We start from the raw sequence: 22500 nt of genomic DNA, 5'->3' as shown, positions 1-22500 counted from the left end.
CTGCCATTTTGGAAGGTCAACGCATAACTATTCGCCAAATAGCCCATAAGGTCAAGATTAGTACCGGGTCTGTGGAAACTATCATTCATGACCATTTGCATATGCAAAAGGTGTCTGCCAGATGGATTTCCAGGTTGCTCACACCTTTCCAGAAGCAAGAACGCGTTGAGTGCTCGAGGATGAATTTGGAGATGTGCCAAGAAGATGAGTCAAAATTTTTCAAAAGACTGATCACACAGGATAAAACCTGGGTCCATCACTATGATCCATAGACCAAAGCCCAGTCAATGCAGTGAAAGCACCATGACTCACCTCCTCCAAAGAAGGCAAGGGTGCAGCCCTCCGCTGACAAGGTTATGCTCACAGTCTTCTGGGACCAGGACGGAATAGTGATGACAGATTTCCTGGCAAAGGGTACCACAATTACAGGAGCCTATTATGCTTCACTTTTGAGGAAATTAAGAGAAGCTATCAAAATCAAGAGGCGGGGCAAGATCAGCAAGATCAGCAAAGGCATGACGATGACGATGATGATGATGATGATGATGACCACTACTGCTGCTACCCCTCATCATTATCTTCTTCTGCTCATCATCTTCAATAAACAGGATCAATGATAACCACATCATATACTTACACTCCATCCTTCTTTAAAAGCTTCTTTCTCTCTTTCTCTTTTTGTTTTCAAGTGGTTTTGATGAATCTCCACGTTGGTTGATTTCAACTGGGAAGCAAGACAAAGCTGAAGCCATTCTTAGAAAAATAGCCAAGAGAAATAAAAAGGAGTTTTATGTGATGCTTTCAGAAAAACCATGTGAGAAAAAAACTGCTGCAGTGAATGGCAGTTTTGGAGATTTATTTAAATCTAAAATTCTCTTAAATCGATCTTTTAATATATTTTTCAACTGGTAAGTATTTTGAACATTCGTTCTCAATCACTTTTTGCTTTGTGAAACACAGGAGATTAAAAAAATAAGTTACTGGCCTACTTCACAAGGAAAAGCTACTAAAATTTCTAGGAATATAACTAAAAACAAGAAGTGAATCACAAGCCTTGTGTGTGTTTACAGGCTTTAAAATGGCTCTCTGAATATATATGATTTCTATAAAACAAAATTATAAATAACAAGTGTTTCAAGACACTCAAAACTTATGAATTTTCAGTATTTATAATCCAGGTGTACTTAGATATTCTTTGTGACACTCTAGTGCACTGTGACACACATGAGGGGGTGCTAAAAAGTGCCTGGCTTTAAGGGCATTGTCGAAGGCCTGGTTGGAGGCCCAACCTTTCATGCCCTTTCACAGGGCTTATAAAAACTGAAGGACTGCTGCAATAAATGTGTGAATCTGAGAGAGAGAGAAATATGCTGAATAAAATCCAAATTAACCGATCCTCCTGTATTTTCTTTTACCCAAAGTCAGGAACTTCTCAACACTTCCTTAAAGTATACTGTTTTGGAACCTCTGATTTCAGAGAATATTTCGTTCTTTGACACAACTTTTTTTTTATTTCAAAATCTTAGCTGTTGCAGAAAATAATCAAAAAGTTTCGTTGAATTTTTTTGAAAAATAATAATGTTTTTTTAAAAGATTTTATACAAATCAAAGAACTTGTAGAAGAATGGTTTCGTGTTGTGTGATATAAGTCAGTTCTGATGGGGTAAATCTATAATCAAAAATGCTCCAACTTTAAATTCTTGTGCATTTTTTGTAGACATGGTGTATCTAGTACTACAATGTCAAATGTGTGTTTACTTTTTAAAAATAGTAGGATGTGTTTTGAGGTAGATTAGGCTGCTATTTCTTGCTGATTGAGCAACCATGCAAAAGTTTTTAAATTGGCTCGAGTAGTTCTGTTGCTACTATTAGTTTCAGTAGTTTATTAGTATTTTTTCTACCAACCATGAAAGGCTTTTGTGTGTGATTAGTTATACATTCTTTATTGACTGTTTACAATTTTACATAGGTTGTATGTGAAGATAAAGACCGAACTAAAATTTTATTGAGTTTTAAAATATTTCCCTTCCCCATATTGTTTATATTTGTGAGTGGCCTGCCAATAAATAAATGAGACAGCATTAAACAAATTGTAACAGTGAGATAATATTATGAAAGTCGAGCAAAGCATTTAAATTACTGCATATAGTTAATATGCATTACTTTACACTACAGGTTGTGCCTTTCGTTAATTATGACATAAGCATGTTGCATAAAAAAGTGCTGAGACAAGTGACATAGATTTCTTTAAACGCCTTAGTGGCACTCTGGCCCCAGATTGTATTTGCTAGCGTTTATAGAATCATCAATCTTTGGCAATACTGTTTGATGAGAGAAAACTCATGCAATTTGTTTTAAGTTTGCATCAGTCATAAGTCAGTCAGTGCTGATTAGTCGAGCATTACTCATGTAGACTTTAATATCTTTTATGGCAACACTTATCCTTTTATGGAGATTCATTAGGTCATGGTTCTGGACTGGAAAAATTCTAGAGATATGGTTCAAAACTCAGCAGGGGCTTCACTACAAGGCACCAATACAATTTGAACTCACAATACAGAAAGTCATAATTAAATACTTTTTGGTACTTTAGCTGATGCTCCATTGTTTTGGTACCTACATTATTATTTTGGGACAGTATAGCAATACCAACAATGTTTATTCCTAAAGTTGGCAGAAAGCCATAAATCTTGCGAAAGCAAAACCCAGTTATATGGATCCTATTATTTGACTGGTCCTTTATTTTATTGACTTCAGAAAGATTAAAATAAAGTTAACCTTAATAGGATCCTAGTTCCCAATGTAAAGAATTGTAATTAAATACTACAAAATATTTTGTCCAACAACCTACCAAATAAAAGTTTCTTATTAGGCATTCCTGTCTAATTGTGTAGACCAAAGTGTTCTTGAATTGTCCCTGATATATTACTGGGACTTCTTTTGTTGGTGCCAAATATTTAAAAACTGTCTTAGATATGATTTTTATAATAGAATTTTGTAATCCATGATAGCTTTGACGGAATTCATATGACAAAATTTTGAGATCCCTTACAATTTTGGCAGGATTCATATGACATAACTGTGAATTCCATTACAGTTTTGGTAAATTTTATTTAAGAGAATTCTGAGATCCATTATAGTTTTGCTCTTATGTATCCCAACAGCATAAACCATCAAGTTACACTTTCGTTTCATGTTCAGCCACATTCCACAAATGAGACATTCTCTCTTTTGCCATTACTGTTGTTGCTTTATACCAACTCTGCACCAATCAAGCAGTCAATGATGAAAACCATTCCAGCCATCCTGCTTTTTTTATATATTTATTTATTTATTTATTTATTAATTTTTATAGGCAATGAACTACAATATCCAATGTGTTCTTTTATTTTGAAGACTGTAAAGTTTAATTAAGTAGTAAGTTACCATTCCCTTGTGACACCTTATTTCTTTTTACCAAATCTGTTGCCATGGAAATAAGCCCCAAGGGCAATTAGAACCATATACAACTTACATTACAGTACCTGTCATAAAAAACGCTTTGTTTAGCCAAAAATGTTGGCACCTTAAAACCCTTTTGTTACTAAATTTCTATTAAAATTCACTGCCTTTGTTTGAGTTTATTTTGGAAATAACGAATTTAGTAAAATAACTTAAACTGGTGTTTGGAACATAAAAGTAACATGAAATTTTGATGGGAGATTTTTATTTTCAAAACAAGAATTTGTATGAAGCAGCCATGGGTGGCCTTAGGCAGATTCTTTGAAATGATGCCAAAGATGACAATAACAATGACGACAACCATGACCCTGATTGTGATGACCAGGAGAATTTTTGATGACTCTTCTAATATCTGAACTGTAATGGTAATGTTTATTTGTATCCCTACTGCTTGCTTTCAGGACAGCTGTCAACACAGTGTATTATGGTTTAGTGTTTGGGTCAGCCACTCTGGCAGGAAATCTGTTTGTGAGTACTTCCCTGATGGCAGCTGTTGAACTGGCTGCATATGTAGTACTGATTTTTCTTCTGAAGAAATGGGGTAGGAAACCACTATACAGTTCATCAATAATTTTGGCAGGATTTGCCTGCTTTGCATCAGGATTTGTAAAAATTTGGGCAGCAGGTAAGTGTGACAGCTTTCTGAAAGTCTTTTGTGAATAGTGTTTGCTATCACGTGTATTGAAACAAATTTAATAATTAGGATATCAGATGAAGAATTAATCTTTAGCTTGTTCCTTACGAGCACTGTATAGTGAAACTAGAAGAAGGCAATGAGTAGCTGTACTATTGACACTGTACTTTGAAATTAGCAGGAGACAATGTCTAGTAATGTTACTAACATAGTACTGTGAACGTAGCAAAAGTCAATGTTTAGCAGTGTTACTAGTATTGTACTGTGAAATTAGAAGTAGTGATAGCACAGGTCACTTATTTCCATATAGGTACAATGGACACAGGGATGACAGTATAACTAAGAAGTTTGCCTTACAGTCATGAGATTCCAAGTTCAATTCCACTGTGTGGTATCTTGTTCATTTGTCTTCTACCATGGCTTTGGATTAACAAAGACCTTGTGAGTGAAATTAGGTTGACAGAAACTGAGAGGAAGCTTGTTGGATGGGTTCAAGACTACATGTTTTTAAGGAATACTCAGCCACTTACTTAGTTCTTTATCTTACCATGGTTTCTATCTCTTCCTTTACCTTTTTCTGATGAGTTGTAATGTCCCAAAGCACTGTATACAATAAGATCATTATTGTTAATGAATTTAAGTTAATGAATGAGCTGGCAGAATCATTAGCATGCCACACAGAATGTTCAGTGGCTTTACGATCTGCATTCAAATTCTACCAAGGTGGACTATGCCTTTCATCCAGTTGGAGTCAATAAAGTCAGCACTGTTGAGCACTGGGGGTCAATGTAATTGATTAAGCTCCCCTGCTCCCCAAATTTTCGCCCTTGTACCTATAGTGGAAAGAGAATGTTGGTTTCAAATGTTGGCACAAGGCTAGCAGTTTTGGAGGAGAGTGTAAGCCAATTACATCAACCCCAGTATTCAACTGGTACTTGTTTTATTGGTCCTGAAAGGATGAACAGCAAAGTTGGTGGCATTTGAACTTGGAATGTAGAGATGGATGAAATACCTATTTCTTTACTACCCACAAGGGGCTAAACACAGAGAAGACAAACAAGGACAGACAAATGGATTAAGTCGATTATATCGACTCCAGTGTGTAACTGGTACTTAATTGATCGACCCCAAAAGGATGAAAGGCAAAGTCGACCTCGGCGGAATTTGAACTCAGAACGTAACGGCAGACAAAATACGGCTACGCATTTCGCCCAGAGTGCTAATGTTTCTGCCAGCTTGCTGCCTTTATGGATGAAATGCTACTAAGCCTTTTGCACAGGATGCTAACAATTCTACCCCACCACCTTTAGAAGGAAAATATTAGTGAGTCAGACATTCAGTAGGGTGCATAACTGAATGTTAATTGTTAAAGCTGACAGGAGATATTATATGGGCACCGACTTTGAGCTGGCAGAAATGTTAGCATGCCGGACGAAATGCTTTGCAGTATTTCGTCTGCCATTACGTTCTGAGTTCAAATTCTGCCGAGGTCACTTTGCCTTTCATCCTTTCGGGGTCGATAAATTAAGTACCAGTTACGCACTGGGGTCGATATAATCAACTTAATCCGTTTGTCTGTCCTTGTTTGTCCTCTCCGTGTTTAATCCCTTGTGGGTCGTAAAGAAATAGGTATTATGTACTTAACATGTACATTTTGTTGCTGATCTTAAATATTACTGTTGGAAGATCTCTAGGTTACTTGAAAGAGGAATTAAAATCAAATGATGTTTAATGAATATGTGTATGTGAGAAAGAATGAGGTGAAGGAAAAGAGAGACGTGAAAGAGTGTTAGAAGAAAGGAGGATATTAAGAAAGAAGAAAAAGAAAATATTTTTAAAAGCTGAATGAAAGAAGAAAAAAAAAAAAGGAATCAGACATTGGCCCCTTTGGGTGGGATATTTTTAATGATACATATTTAAGTCTGACTTCTGCAATATTTCAAAGAAAATAATTGTCATGTGATAGTGAGGATGACAGCTAGTGTGTGTGTGTGTGTGTGTGTGAGTGAGTGAGTGTATGAGAGAGGGAGAGGGAGAAAGAGAAAAAGTGAGAGAGAAAGAGAGAGAGGAGCAGAAAGAAGCTACTTCTGAAAGAGATACAGGTTAAGTAAGTGTGATAAACCACAAAAAAAAAAGTGCTTCCAAGGGTCATGGCCATCTGACTGCATGTTGGAGGGGTTGTTTGGGGAACTTTACATAAATACAGTCAAAAGCTTTAGTAAAATAAGTTGAAAATATATTGTTCAAAGGAATTCTTATTGTTCTTGAACATTAGTGGTATCTATGCATACGATACATGCATACATACATACATACATACATATATACATACATACATACATACATACATACATGCATGCATACAAACACACATGCACACATTTGTGTGTGCATATACACATTTGTATTCTCATGAGCCTCTTCAAGTACACACACCATTGCTTGACAACTGGTGTTAGTGTGTTTACACACTCTAACTTAGCAGTTCAGCAAAAGAGACTGAGAGAATAAGTAGAAGGGTTTAAAAAGTATAAGTACAGGGGTTGATTCATTCAACTGCCATTTCTTCAAGGTTGCAGTCTAATGACTGAAACAATAAAAAGTTAAAGATAAATGATTTTATTTATTTTATTTTTTGTTTTAAAAACCAAAACAATGCAATTTATAAAAATTAAATAGGTTGCTGGATTTTCCTGGAACTTCAATATTTCTGAGTTAGGACTCACCAAAGAGTTCCTAAAAAGGGGTCCTAAACATGAAATACCGGAAAAAAAAAACACCATTGAAGTGTATTATTTTTGTAACTTGCATTGTTTTGGCTTAAACAAAAATTAGTAATTAAAAATATTTATACATATATGAGACAATGCTTCATGTAAACTCTACTACTCTAATACACACACACACACACACACACACACACACACACACACACAAGTTTAAGATCACGAGGGCTTTGAAACTTCTATATACCAATGATCTAGTTTTCATAGATGAGTCCACTGAAGAATTAGTGGACTTAAAATTAAGAAAGAAAACTTGAAATTTATTTATCTATAGTAAAATTGGCTACGACAATGTTTTATTTATCAAGGAAAAAGATAGGCATCTACAGCCATCTGGGAAGTGGTTATTGGTTGATAGGTAGAAAAGCAGTAGGTAGAAATTCCATAGGTTGTTCCCAATAACTATAGTAACACAAGAGATGTGGTGAAATCACAGTCAGGCTGACAGACAAGGAAGTCTTATGTAGTTGATGTGCAAATGCACCTATCAAATAAATTCTTTCAAATTCTTGAATTCTCGAAAATAGTTAATAGATACAATAGAAAAAGTGCATTGTTTACGATGTTTTCCCCTCTGAAGAATATATCAAGGAATCATCATCATCAACATCATTTAACATCTGCTTTCCATGCTGGCATGGGTTGGACGGTTTGATGGGAACTAGCCAGGCAGAAGACTGCACCAGGCTTCAATGTCTGTTTTGGCATGGTTTTTACAGTTGGATGCCCTTCCAAATTCCAACCATTTTACAGTGTGGACTGGATGCTTTTTATGTGGCACAAGCACTAGCAGAGTCACCATGTAACTTGCAAGACAAAGATCCTTTGAGAGGGAAGGGGGAATTGGAGGAGGTGGTTTTTGTGCCTGATGATGAAAGGTTGGAGTGTGACAGAAACAGATGTATTGCTGTAGAGGGGATACATGGTTACCTGGTCAGAGAGAGAGAGAGAGAGAGAGAGAGAGAGAGAGAGAGAGGAGAGAGAGAGAGAAGAGAGAGAGAGAGAGAAGAGAGAGAGAGAGAGAGAGGAGAGAGAGAGAGAATTATCTTATTAAATAAATCTAATAATGACCATCATCTTTTATTTCAGATATAGTTTGGCTTTCAACTCTTCTTTTATTGGTTGGAAAATTTGCAGCTTCAGCATCATTTGCCATCATTTACAATTACACAACAGAACTCTTTCCCACAGTCATACGTAACACTATACTTGGTTTGAGTTCTTGCTTTGGAAGAATTGGTAGCATGGCAGCCCCTTACATTTTTCTTGCTGTAAGATAACTTTTTTATTGACGAAATAATTTATGGAATGCATTAATTATAGTTTTTATTAGCATTCCTCCATCTTTCTTCTTTCAGTATAGAATCATTAGAGCATTGAGAAAATGCCTTCCAGCACTTTATCTTCCGTGTTCAAATCTCATCAAAGTCAACTTGGTCTTTTATTCTTTCAAAGTTACTATAATAAAATAGTTGTCAAATACTGGGTTCGATATAATCAATTAAACCCTCCCCCCACATTTTATGCCTTGTACCTATTTTAGAAACACTTCTGGTCCTTTATGCTGCCATCGTTAATTCAGCTTTTCATCCTTCTAAGGTCATTAAAATAAAGCAGCAGACAAGTACAGGGATTGATTTAATCAACTTTACTCTCCCACTAAATGAGTAACTTTTGGCAAGTGTTGAAAATATTGTTACATTGGTTCACTCCAAACTATGATGGAAATAAGACTTTGAATGATAAGAAACTGTGTTAATGGATGAATAACCATTTTGTATGTCAACTCTTTTACTTTGAATGGAAAATGCAAAGTATTTTTCATCTAAGAAAATAATCTAAAAACATAGTTTCCATTCCCGATCTTTCAACAGTCAGTTTATTGACTTCAGCACTCAAACATTTGTCTCACCCATTTGATCTTAATGTACAGAAATCTAAATGGAAACCGCATAACCAGAAAGATAAATGGACCACAGTTGGGTATAAGTTCGAATTATAATAGATATAATTATTATAATTATCTAAATTAATTTTCTATCCAGTGTGACACATTCCCAGTGGGGAATGTCACCTTGTTGTTGTTGCTGTTTCTGGGTGTTAAAGCATAACTCATTTGTGAAAAATTATGGGAAATCTATAAACTTTGATTGATGTTTAAATGTTGACCTGGTATCTGTAGAGGAATGATTGGGGAAGGATTTCATTAATTCATTGAACGACAGAAACCCAGAATAATAATAAATACCTGTCTATTCATGAAATTGATTGATAAATATTGGTTGATAACATGTAGAAATGAATTGCATTGGTGCTGTCAGCCTAAGCATTTTATTCATTAATTAAACAAAATTTAATTTAAATTTCCAAATTTATATTGACTTATTAGGATGTCACATCAATGAATTTAAATTTGGAGCTGACATCTGGAGAACAAAGAAGGCATTTCAAGGTCACCTTGATGATGTGCACACCAACCTTCTCACGAGGGCTGAAAGCATCTTTTGGCATGAGCACAAGCCCAAAGAGAAGAGTTGATTACAGACACATTCCACCCATCTCTACTATTGGCTGCTTAGAGCAGTGCAGGCTTTGTTGCTGCCAAGCTAAACACTAGGCTATATCAGATGTTATATTATGGTAACTTCCATAATCTAACAGAGCACGAAGATCAATCAACTACATTGAGGTTATTGACAGAAAAACACAACATGAAATCGAGGACCTAATATAGAAAAAGATATTGAATGAACTTGACTACAGTGAGAATATACCTTCAAAGAATGCAGGAGTGAAAAACGTAATTGTTAAATAAAAACAAGGGTTAAGATTCTGTGAGACACTCATTTGTGTTTTTCTCTAATTACAGGGAGCACAAATGAAGTCTAAATTTGGTGTTGGTTTGCCTGGTATCTTCTTTGGAATTCTTTCTATAATAGCTGGTCTATTGTCTTTATTTCTTCCTGAGACTAAAGGTTGTAGTTTACCAGATACATTTGAAGAGGGAGAGAATATAGGACGGTAAGTTCTCTTTTCTCGTTCTGTATACCATTCTTTCAGTTTCGTACTTATTTGACTTAAAATGAAATCATATGGTGAAACTCAAACAATTACATCATAGAAAAGTTGCTTTAACTATCATAGAACACACAGCAACTATCACGTTCCCTTTCTATTTTTTGTAATAGTACTATTTATTATGAAGTATCTAAAGATTTTGTCACTCTTCAGCTACCTTGTGGCTAAGCTTGATTCCGCTACAGAAAATTGTGTAATGGTCTCAAGTGACCAAGTTGTAGAAGTGTGACAAAATTTTTTAACTCTTCATAATCAACAGAGCTATTAATAGACTAATGAAAAGCCAATTTAACCAGTCATTAGTGTACTTTTAAATAATTAAACTAATTATTCCATGATGTAATTATGTCAATATTTAAACTTTCATATTTAACAACCATGATGTGTTACATATAAATAAATACACTTCAGCTTTGTTAGAGCACAATAGCAGTTACATAATATATATTCATTAATAAACATGTATGTTATTTCCATTGCCATACGCGAGACACAAACAAGATCTCACTTGCAACCATTATTTAAGGAAAAGGCAACAATATCTTCCCTCTTGTTCTTCTCATGCTGATGCTGAGAAGACACTTCGAAACCAGGAGCCCAAAGCAGACTTTTGCCCCACTGTGATAACATGGGCATTGTCTCCAGAGGCTATTGAACCTCACGTGTATTTTACAAGAACAATAGAGAGAAAAGTCTAACAAACCTTCTCCACATTCAGCCTCCTTTTTTTCTCAGTATCTATGAATGTAGGTGCATCCCTTTCGTTCCAAACACACCATTCTCCAACAATGTTTTGTTGCACACTGATACACGGCTTTTTTCACTTCAGATTTATATATCTCTGTCATTTACATGTTTCCCAACAATATCTTGCTGTACACACACACACACACACACACACACACACACATGTGCATGTGAATATACACTCATTCTGCTTTTGGAATTCAAGTTTATAAAATCAATTCTTTTTTTAGGAAAGTGAAACATAAAGTTAATTGTGAAGACAACAAAGGAATGGTTTCAGACTAAATGGTGAGTGAAACTCTCTTTGTACAGCAAAGTAGACTTTTAATGAAAACCTAACAGTTGCGATACAATCAGAGTCGGTATAGCTAGTCAACAACGTTTTTAATTATATTTATAAACAAATTTTTCCTTCGGAAACAAAACCTTTCATGGCTAAAGTTTTCAATAATTACATTATAAAGTAACACAACTGCAACAAAAATAACTACAATAATGATTTCTTTTGACAAAAAAACAAGGACAGTTGTGAATGGTGATGGATACTACTCAACAGCTAAATGAACCTCATTGTATGACTGGTATTTATTTTGAATAACTAAGTCTTCCACACATACATGCAATGAGAAACCAAAATTGTTTGTTTCTTTTTCTTTTACGAAAACTAACAATTCACTCAAAACTTGATTAAAAAATTTAGTGAAAAGATGTAAAATCCAAAATGTATTTTAAAAAAACTTAAATGTCAATGAAAATAAACAATGCAATCAAAAATAAACAATGCTAAACACAATTATTTGTATAGTTTTTCCTATTGTACTTTTTTTTTAACATAGAACTTTGGAACATACAAAACTAAGTTTTAAAAAATGGGCCAAGAAAATTAACTCAAATTGACCAATTGGTTAATTTGGTTAAAAAAGTTAAGGGTAATGTAATGAATGCCATATGCCATAAAGGTGGACACAAGGGGAGAGCTGCAGTTGCTGAATCTCTCTTGTCAATATTGCTAAGCAGAAAAAATGGTGCCCAGATAATCAGAGTTGGTCACTGGCTCAATAAAACAATATCATCTATTCTGATAAATCATCATTCACCCTTTTCCCCTTTTTGGGGAATTTATGTCTGGAAACTGTTTTGCTCTAACTGTGAAACATAGAGATGTTTCTGATTTGATCTGGGCAGCTATAATACTGAATTTTCTTGACTGTTTAGTTATTCGACATGGCAGTGTTAACAACAAAGATTATCTGAATATTTTGGCTGATAAAGTCCATCTTATGGTACAAATATTCTCTGTTGGTAGCATAATCTTCCAGAATGATAATAAGTCAATTCACACAATTAGTTATTCAAAATTAGTTTTAAAGACACAGAAGTAAAGTAGATCACTTGGGTTTTATCCCCCACAACTGTTATATCCCTATAACTGTTCAGGACCTTTACAAGTCAATCACTTGATATTTTAAAGCTGTGATTAATGCCAAAAGTCGACCAGCTTTGTATTAAATAAAAAAACTTCTTCCATTTCGTAAGGTATTTCAATTATATTGTCTCACCCCTGAATGTAGATGTCTATGTATGTATGCATGTACATAGTTATTAACGCAGATTGGTGGTGGGAGACTGCATTATATGCACAAGCAGAAACATTGCCCTCTGGTGGTTTCTTTTTGTTAGTATATATATCATGTTTGTTTGTACAAAACTGCTTTAATGTGTATATCTGCCAATGTGTGTGTGTGTGTGTGTATGTGTGTGTGTGTGTGTGTGTATGTGTGTGTATGTGCACATATTGTCTTAATTTTGCATATACAAGATTTGAGGAAAATGTAGAAACATAATAACTGAAAATGATAATCGTGTGAAAGAATTCAAAGAATTAATGTAAATAAGAGTTTGTAAAAAGAACAAAATCATAAGAACAGTCACTCGTGTTTGCATTAAGATGGCTTATGTTTGAATGTTACATTTGATGGAAAATTTTCCGCAAATGTTCCCAAAGTATAGTAATGGAAAACTTTGTGATCCTTTATATGTAATGAAAATAGTTGAATAGAGGAAGTAGAGAATGAGCAAAGGGGAGAGAGAGAGAGAGAGAGAGAGAGAGAGAGAGAGAGAGAGAGAGAGACATGTGATATGTGTTAGAGAGAAAAGAGACAATGAGGCAAAGGAGTAAGACACTGGGAAAAAACGATGAGGATAAGTGAGATAGGAAAAGTTATAAGGGTAGGGATAGAGAAAAACTAATAGGAAAAGAGGAGATAAACAAAGAAATAATAGAAAGCAAGGGATATTCAGATGAAGTATGTACGAGACAGATGAGACAAAGACAGACGAGAGTAAGACATTAAAAAACAATGACTATCTCAAAGTGAATTACAATTAGTTTTCTGGTTGAAACATATAGTTGGGATCTTCAATAATAATAGAATTTTCAGTCACATTTTGATAAAAATATCAAAACTGGAATTTATAAGAATTTTTTAGACAATGTGAACTTTAGTAATTGCTTTCATTCAATAAAAGTGGCATACTCATAACTGATTAATAAGCATCTTTCTCTGTTTAAGCATACATGATGTTTGGTTTAAATTAATTTGCATAAAATGGAAAGGAAACACAATATCTTAAAGATAAGATTGTTGGCCGTACAAATTCTGTTGGCAGAATAATTACTAAATCAGTAGTTATGGGGAAAGAATTTCATTAAAGTTTATTTGCATTTTTTATGAATATGGTCTGTGATATTGACTGAGAAAAGGAAAAGTGGGAAGACTTCGGGGACAAGCATGACTTCTTTTTGCATGACACATAACATCTTTCTTTCTTTCTTTCTACATATATATATATATGCACAGAAGCAATAGACACCACTGATACTCAGAAAATAGATTCCATTACACTCCAGGGGAAGAAACTAGAAGTAGTTGATAGTTTCCGCTACCTAGGTGACCAAGTTAGTAGTGGAAGTGGATGCTCAGAGAGTGTTACCATCAGAATAAGAATAGCCTGGGCAAAGTTTAGAAAGCTCCTACCCCTACTGGTGACAAAGGGTCTCTCGCTCAGAGTGAAAGGTAGATTGTATGACGCATGTGTGCGAAATGCCATGCTTCATGGTAGTGAAATATGGGCTGTGACTGCAGAGGACATATATAGGCTAGAAAGAAATGAAGCTAGCATGATCCGCTGGATGTGTAATGTCAGTGTGCACACATGACAGAGTGTAAGTGCCCTGAGAGAATTGCTGGACATAAGAAGCATCGGATGTGGCATGCAAGAGAGACGTTTGTGCTGGTATGGTCATGTACTATGGATGGATGAGGAAAGATGTGTGAAGAAGTGCCACTCCCAAACAGTTGAAGGAATCTGGGGTAGAGGTAGACCCAGGAAGACATGAGATGAGGTGGTCAAGCATGACCTTCGAACGTTGGGCCTCACAGAGGCAATGACAAAAGACTGAGACCTCTGGAGATATGCTGTGACTGCGAAGACCCGACAAATAACGTGAGTTCATGGCTGTTTCCTGCACCAGCTTCACATAGCAGCCCCAGCCCATCCAAAGTACCTTGGATTGTAGGGTGACCTGCTGTGCTTGAGGAGACCTATTGAGTCAAGTACATCAACATCAAAATAAATATCAAATGGAAATTGTAGTTGTGATACCCATGACAGTGGCACTTAAAAAGCACCATCTGAACGTGGCTGATGCCAGCACTGCCTTGACTGGCTTCTGTGCCAGTGGCATGTAGAAAGCACCAATTGATCGTGGCTGTTGCCGGCCTCCCCTGGCACCTGTGCCAGTGGCATGTAAAAAGCACCCACTACACTCATGGAGTGGTTGGCATTAGGAAGGGCATCCAGCTGTAGAAACATTGCCAGATCAGACTGGAGCCTGTTGCAGCCCCTATGGCTTCACAGATCCTGGTGAAATGGTCCAACCCATGCTAGCATGGAAAACGGACGTTAAATGATGATGATGATGATATATATATATATATATATATATATATATATATATATATATACATATATATAATTGTGGAGGAAACATGTTGAAGGGGTAGGCCCAGAAAGATGTGGGACAAAGATGGAGTAGTGAGAAAGGACCCACAGACATTGAGACTCACAAAGGAGATGACAGGGGACTGTGGCTCCTGGCAGTTTGCTGTACTTGAGAAGATATGTCAAGCTAAGTAAAATTGTGGTTGTCCTTGCATTCAGGTATGTCCCCTGCATCCCTCTCCAACTGAGTGTTCCTAATCTTATGGGCTCATGGGTGCTGGTGTCATGTAAAAAGGCACCTGTACCAGTTCCACATAAAAGCACTCATGTCCTAGCTATGTAAAAGCACCCAGTCCACACTCTGTAAAGAGGTTAGCATTAGGATGGGTACCTAACCATAGAAACCCTGCCAAAACGATATGGAATTTGGGCAGCTTCCATCAAACCATCCATCTGTGCCAGCATAGAAAAAGAGTGTTAAATGCTACTGCTGGTGTGTGTGTGTGTGTGTGTGTGTGTGTGTGTAGTGTATTTTGGGTAAAACCTGTGTAATGCATGTTTAAGAGCTCCTATACTGTTGTGTGGCTGCCACATGTTATACCTTAGAAACTCACAATTACAACAAATGCTCATTTTCTTTGATTTTCAATACTTTATGCTGTGATGTGTGTTCTTCTTTGCATAATGTGTCTCGCTGGGAAAAGTATATATTTCTTTGATTTTGCATTTTCTCTATCACTGGGGAGCATATTATTATAATTATGAGTTTCTTTAAAAAGATTGCAAAGGCTAGAAAGTGATTCATGAAGTGATTCATCCATTGTTAGGATACAGGTACCTATACAAAAAATAAAAGAACACACAAGAAAGACATGGGCGCTCGACAGAGTGCTTAAAGCATAAACAATGGATGAAGACACATGATTAAGATAACAATGATCATAAGACAAAATCCGAAACAGTTATTGTGCTAATTTGATTGCTTGAAGTGTTAAACAGATTGCTCTGAAACGAATTTGAATGCACAGAAAGACGCTTCCTCGCATTCCGACTAATTTGAATGCTCTCAATGAGCATTTTAATTTGAATGATGTGAATACTAAATTCTTTGACCAAAGTGTGAAATTGAATAATTAGAAAATGAATTTAAATGACTAACTTCATGGCAATAATGTTTTTCGTGAATTTGAATGACCCAATTATCAAATGGAATGACAAATATATGAAAATGACTGCAAAACCTACATCAAAGGTTATTAACCTTCATCCTGATGTTACATTATATATATAAATATATATATAAATTAGAAAAAAAACACCTTTTATCAATTCAAAAGGAAAAATTAAATTACACCATCTAGAAAATTACATATAATAGAAATATTAAATGTGAGATAAAAAATAATATACCGATAATTAAGTAATGTGCAAAATAATACGTATATATTTGGTAATATTTCTATTATATGTAATTTTCTAGATGGTGTAATTTAATTTTTCATTTTGAATTGATAAAAGGTGTTTTTTTTTCTGATTTATATATATATTATATTTTGTGAAATTTGATTTAGTATTTCTAAATTGAATTTATCCCTGTAAGTTTGGATCAATATTCCCTCAAATTATTATTAAATATATAATATATGTACATACACACACATACATGCATGTACACACACACGACTTTATAGAATCCTGTGGCAATCACAGAAAGGACCTGACAAATAGTAATCTAGTACTGAGGAGTGTAATGTAGAGTCCTTTGTAGCTAAAATCTCGTAGATCCAATCTATGAAATTATTTCATGTGGAGTATATACATCATAAAAAGTCAGGCGACATGGGAGGTGAATATGTTTATTTAACCATTTGATATCCATGGGATAAAGCTGTATTGCAGCTTTCATCATGTAATAAAAAATTTCAGTACATAATTTCAGTGTAAAATAATTTATTATACATTGAAATTATTATTATATGATGAAGGCTTATGAATATCAAGTGGATAAATGAATATATTCACTTCTCATACCTCCTCACGTTTTTGATACATACATATATAATTGGAGACCAAAAGGAGAGTGGAGATTTATTCAGTTTTTTATTGATAAAGTTTTCTACAGCATATATAACAATGGCCAACATATGTTTCTACTGCAGCAACTGCTCATTGCTCTGTATGCAATTATGCATCCTAGTCACTGCAATTTCATCAAGGGTCCATCACTTATGATATTTTCAAAGTGAACTAATTCAAGCAAGCTTCCTGTGTTGGTATTCAGCTGAAAGTGAAAGTGTCACTTTTTAAATCCAATTGAATTCTGGTTTTATAATCACCTCTGCTGGTATTACAGTTGAATCGTGGTTTAAAAAATTTTCTTTATGACCTCACAGAGACAATGACAAAAGACCGAGATCTCTGGAGATATGCTGTGACTGCAAAGACCCGACAAATAATGTGAGTTCATGGCTGCTTCCTGCACCAGTTTCACATAGCCCCAAGCCCATCCAAAGTACCTTGAATTGCAGAACGACCTGCTGTGCTTACCTTGGATCGTAGGGTGACCTGCTGTGCTTGAGGAGACCTATTGAGTCAAGTACATCAACATCAAAATAAATATCAAATGGAAATTGTAGTTGTGATACCTGTGCCAGTGGCACATAAAAAGCACCATCTGAACGTAGCTGATGCCAGCGTCGCCTTGACTGGCTTCTGTGCCGGTGGCATGTAAAATGCACCAACCGATCATGGCCGCTGCCAGCCTCCCCTGGTATCTGTGCCAGTGGCACGTAAAAAGCTCCCACTACACTCACGGAGTGGTTGGCATTAGGAAGGGCATCCAGCTGTAGAAACACTGCCAGACCAGACTGGGCCTGGTGCAGCCTCCTGGCTTTCCAGACCCCGGTCGAACAGTCCAACCCATGCTAGCATGGAAAACGGACGTTAAATGATGATAATGATAATTTATATTACAATTGTAGCAGTTTTCTTTACATTTTGCTGTATGGAGTACATTTTTATTCAGCGGTATCTCACTTATTCTGGGTTTATACCCTCAGTTAATATTATTGTTATTAAATAGCATTTATTAACACAATCATTATTTTAACTAGTATAATTACTATAGATGGTAAGTTATGTTTATTGAAATCATTTAAACATATATTTTGTTCAGTGTGGACATCTCATAGCCTGTTCCTGTCAACTGTTTATAAAGAGTAAATTCAGATGTGAAAATTTGGTACTTATTTTCCACACAAAGGTCACGTCTATTATCACCTATTCTATAAGATTTTGCCTTACTAATTATTTCCCATGCAATCAAAAACATTTTAATGTCCAAATTAGCTTACTAATATACGACTCTCCCCAGACACAATAATATATACATATATATCATCATCATCATCATTTACACTCTCGGAGTGGTTGGCATTAGGAAGGGCAACCAGCTGTAGAAACACTGCCAGATCTGACTGGCCTGGTGCAGCCTTCGGGCTTCCCAGACCCCAGTTGAACCGTCCAACCCATGCTAGCATGGAAAGCGGACGTTAAACGATGATGATGATCATCATTATCATCATCATTGTTTAACGTCCCTTTTCCATGCTGGCATGGGTCGGATGGTTTGACTGGAGACTGGCAAGCCAGGAGGCTGCACCAGGCTGTAATCTGATTTAGCAATGTTTCTACAGCTTGATGCCTTTCCTAATGCCAACCACTCCATGAGTGTAGTGGGTGCTTTTTTCGTGCCACTGGCATGGGAACCAGTTAGGTGGCACTGGTATCAATGTGATATATATCAATGTGTTTATATTTTATTGTTTTTATTTCTGTATACATACACACACATACGTACATATCCACAAACGCACATATATCTCCCACACACATACATGCACATATACACACACACACACATACATACACACACACACCCACTCGCATACAACATGCGCATGCACACACACACATGCACAAATGTACACACACAGGAATTGACAGATACCTATCCCACACAACCCCCACACACACAGACACACATACCTTTATACACACACACATAAATGTACACACAACCACATACACACTCAAGCACATGAGCATACATGCAACAAAAGGCACACATAACCCAACACACGCACATACACACACACACAAATGTACACACGCACATACATACATGCACACACACATATACACACGTGAGCACACACACACACTAGCACATATACCTCCAACATACACAATGCACATACAGACACGCTCACAATTACACACACATGGGCACAAACATGCACGTAAGTACATGCATGCACACACATACACACAGGTATGCACATATACGCCTACACAAACCATACACATACATACACACACAATATATGCATACACGCACACAAACATACATATATAGACACACACAGCACACACTCATACGTACACGCACACAATTATACATACATGTACACACATATACGCACATACAAGCACACATAGACAGAGTAAAGTACAGTTACTCCCCCATACACAACCCCTATGCATACACATACATACATACATACACACACACTGCAAGCAAAACATACACACACTACATATACATACACGTGCACACACATACTTCAAACTACCAGTACCTTCAACTGACCATTCTCCTAACGCTAATGTGTAGGTAGACACACAACACGCAGTCACTCCTACACAAAAAATCCTATAAATTCTTCCTATGACCTTAAATGATACTAAGCCCAACTACAAACATTGATAAACAGCTACAACCACACACATACGTGCTATCATTACACACACACACAAACCTACACCCCCCCCCACACATATCTCCTTCTCTTGCACTCTCCTGTCTTTGAAAGAACTTTTTCTTCACCCATTCCCTTCTGGTTATTTCAATATGTCACTGCATGTGTCATTGGCTATTTTCTTTCTCCATCTCCCCTTCCCTGGACCTTTCCTTTTTCTATGTTTCTGACGAAGAGCTCCGCTCGAAACGTTAAATCCTCCTTCTTTCTTACTTTTCCTGAGCGTCAATAACACTATACTTGTTCCACGTCCTCGCGTTGTTGTGTTTTGTCTTTCATGTTTGGATTAACTATATATATATATATATATATATATATATATATATATATATATATATACATAGTATATATGTATATATATATATGCATATGTATATATACATAGTATATATGTATCTATATATATATATGCATATGTATATATACATATGTATATATATATATATATATGTATATGTCATCATCATCATCATCATCATCATTTAACGTCCGCTTTCCATGCTAGCATGGGTTGGATGGTTCAACTGGGGTCTGGGGAGCCCGAAAGCTGCACCAGTCCAGTCAGATCTGGCAGTGTTTCTACAGCTGGATGCCCTTCCTAACGCCAACCACTCGAGAGTGTAGTGGGTGATTTTATGTGCCACCGACACAGGTGCCAGACGAGGCTGGCAAACGGCCACGCTCGGATGGTGTTTTTTATGTGCCACCGACACAGGTGCCAGACGAGGCTGGCAGACGGCCACGCTCGGATGGTGTTTTTTATGTGCCACCGACACAGGTGCCAGACGAGGCTGGCAGACGGCCACGCTCGGATGGTGTTTTTATGTGCCACCGACACAGGTGCCAGACGAGGCTGGCAGACGGCCACGCTCGGAAGGTTGTTTTTATGTGCCACCGACACAGGTGCCAGATGAGGCTGGCAAACGGCCACGATCGGATGGTGCTTGTTACGTGCCCACAGCACGGAGGCCAGTCGATGCGGTACTGGCTACGGCCACGTTCGGATGGTTTTCTTATGTGCCACGTGCCACCGGCACTGGTACCACAAAAATACAAATTCCATTGATGTTCATCTATTTTGATTTGTTTTGATTTTCACTTGCCTCAACAGGTCTTCACAAGTGTCACAGAAGGAAGGTATGCACAGGTGGACTGACTACGTCCCAGGTAGGGGCCATGGGTTATGGCCTGACTAGTCTTGCCGGGTCTTCGGATGGTGTTTTTATGTGCCACCGACACAGGTGCTAGATGAGGCTGGCGAACGGCCACGATCGGATGGTGTTTGTCATGTGCCCACCGCACTGACTACAGCACTGATGGATTTCTTGTGTGCCACAGGCACTGGTACCACAAGATACAAATTCCATTGATGTTCATCTATTTTGTCTATTTTGATTTGATTTGATTTTCACTTGCCTCAACCGGTCTTCACAAGTGTCACAAGAAGGAAGGTATGCACAGGTGGACTGACTAGTCTTGCCGGGTCTTCGGAAGGTGTTTTTATGTGTCACCGACACAGGTGCCAGATGAGGCTGGCGAACGGCCATGATCGGATGGTGTTTGTTACGTGCCCACAGCACGGAGGCCCGTCGATGCGGAACTGGCTACGGCCACGTTCGGATGGTTCTCTTGTGTGCCACCGGCACTGGTACCACAAAGTGTGTGCCACGGCACTGGTACCACAAAGATACAGATTCCATTGATGTTCATCTATTTTGATTTGTTTTGATTTTCACTTGCCTCAACAGGTTCACAAGTGTCACAAGAAGGAGGTATGCCAGGTGGACTGACTACGTCAGGTAGGGGCCATGGGTTATGGCCTGACTAGTCTTGCCGGTCTTGGATGGTGTTTTTATGTGCCACCGACACAGGTGCTAGATGAGGCTGGCGAACGGCCATGATCGGATGGTGTTTGTCATGTGCCCACAGCACGGAGGCCAGTCGATGCGGTACTGGCTACGGCCACTTTCGGATGGTTTTCTCTTGTGTACCACAAAGATACAAATTCCATTGATGTTCGTCTATTTTGATTTGTTTTGATTTGATTTTGATTTTCACTTGCCTCAACAGGCCTTCACAAGTATCACAAGGAGGAAGGTATGCACAGGTGGACTGACTACGTCCCAGGTAGGGGCCATGGTTTATGGCCTGACTAGTCTTGCCGGGTCTTCGGAAGGTGTTTTTATGTGCCACCGACACAGGTGCTAGATGAGGTTGGCGAACGGCCACGACCGGATGGTGTTTGTTATGTGCCCACAGCACGATGGCCAGTGATGCGGGTACTACTGACTACGGCCATGTTCGGATGGATTCTTGTGTGCCACCGGCACTGGTACCACAAGCGGTACTGACTACTTTTTATGTGCCACCGACACAGGTGCTAGATGAGGCTGGCGAACGGCCACGACCGGATGGTGTTTGTTATGTGCCCACAGCACGATGGCCAGGGATGCGGTACTGACTACGGCCACGTTCGGATGGATTCTTGTGTGCCACCGGCACTGGTACCACAAGCGGTACTGACTACGGCCACGTTCGGATGGATTCTTGTGTGCCACCGGCACTGGTACCACAAGGATACAAATTCCATTGATGTTCATCTATTTTGATTGTTTTGATTTGATTTGATTTTCACTTGCCTCAGCAGGTCTTCACAAGTGTCACAAGAAGGAAGGTATGTACAGGTGGACTGACTACGTCCCAGGTAGGGCCCACGGGTTATGACCTGACTAGTCTTGCCGGGTCTTCGGATGGTGTTTTTATGTGCCACCATGTTCCCACAGCACGGAGGCCAGTCGATGCGGTACTGGCTACGGCCACGTTCGGATGGTTTTCTTGTGTGCCACAGGCACTGGTACCACAAGATACAAATTCCATTGATGTTCATCTATTTTGATTGATTTTCACTTGCCTCAGCAGGTCTTCACAA

The 22500-nt window shown here is 37.6% G+C and overlaps 1 protein-coding gene across 5 annotated transcripts in view; it reads left to right on the top strand.

The window, feature by feature from the left end:
- LOC115215604 (organic cation transporter protein-like) overlaps window positions 1–22500 on the top strand; it is a 70100-nt gene that overhangs the window by 27191 nt on the left and 20409 nt on the right. For 3 of the 5 annotated variants that reach the window (XM_036506146.1, XM_036506145.1, XM_036506144.1), the window contains exons 6-10: window positions 690–908; window positions 3903–4126; window positions 8011–8192; window positions 9791–9942; window positions 10977–11034. In XM_036506146.1, coding sequence (XP_036362039.1) covers window positions 690–908; window positions 3903–4126; window positions 8011–8192; window positions 9791–9942; window positions 10977–11031 — 832 coding nt within the window. In that variant the 3' untranslated portion in view covers window positions 11032–11034. Of the gene's footprint in view, window positions 1–689; window positions 909–3902; window positions 4127–8010; window positions 8193–9790; window positions 9943–10976; window positions 11533–22500 lie in introns of those variants that run through there. The other 2 variants (XM_036506147.1, XM_036506148.1) reach the window with 2 other exon arrangements.

The sequence above is a fragment of the Octopus sinensis genome, linkage group LG9, assembly GCF_006345805.1.
Source record: "Octopus sinensis linkage group LG9, ASM634580v1, whole genome shotgun sequence".
NCBI classification, from domain to species: domain Eukaryota; kingdom Metazoa; phylum Mollusca; class Cephalopoda; order Octopoda; family Octopodidae; genus Octopus; species Octopus sinensis.
Note: the sequence above shows the minus strand (reverse complement) of the source record. Positions and strands in the feature narration are given on the sequence as shown.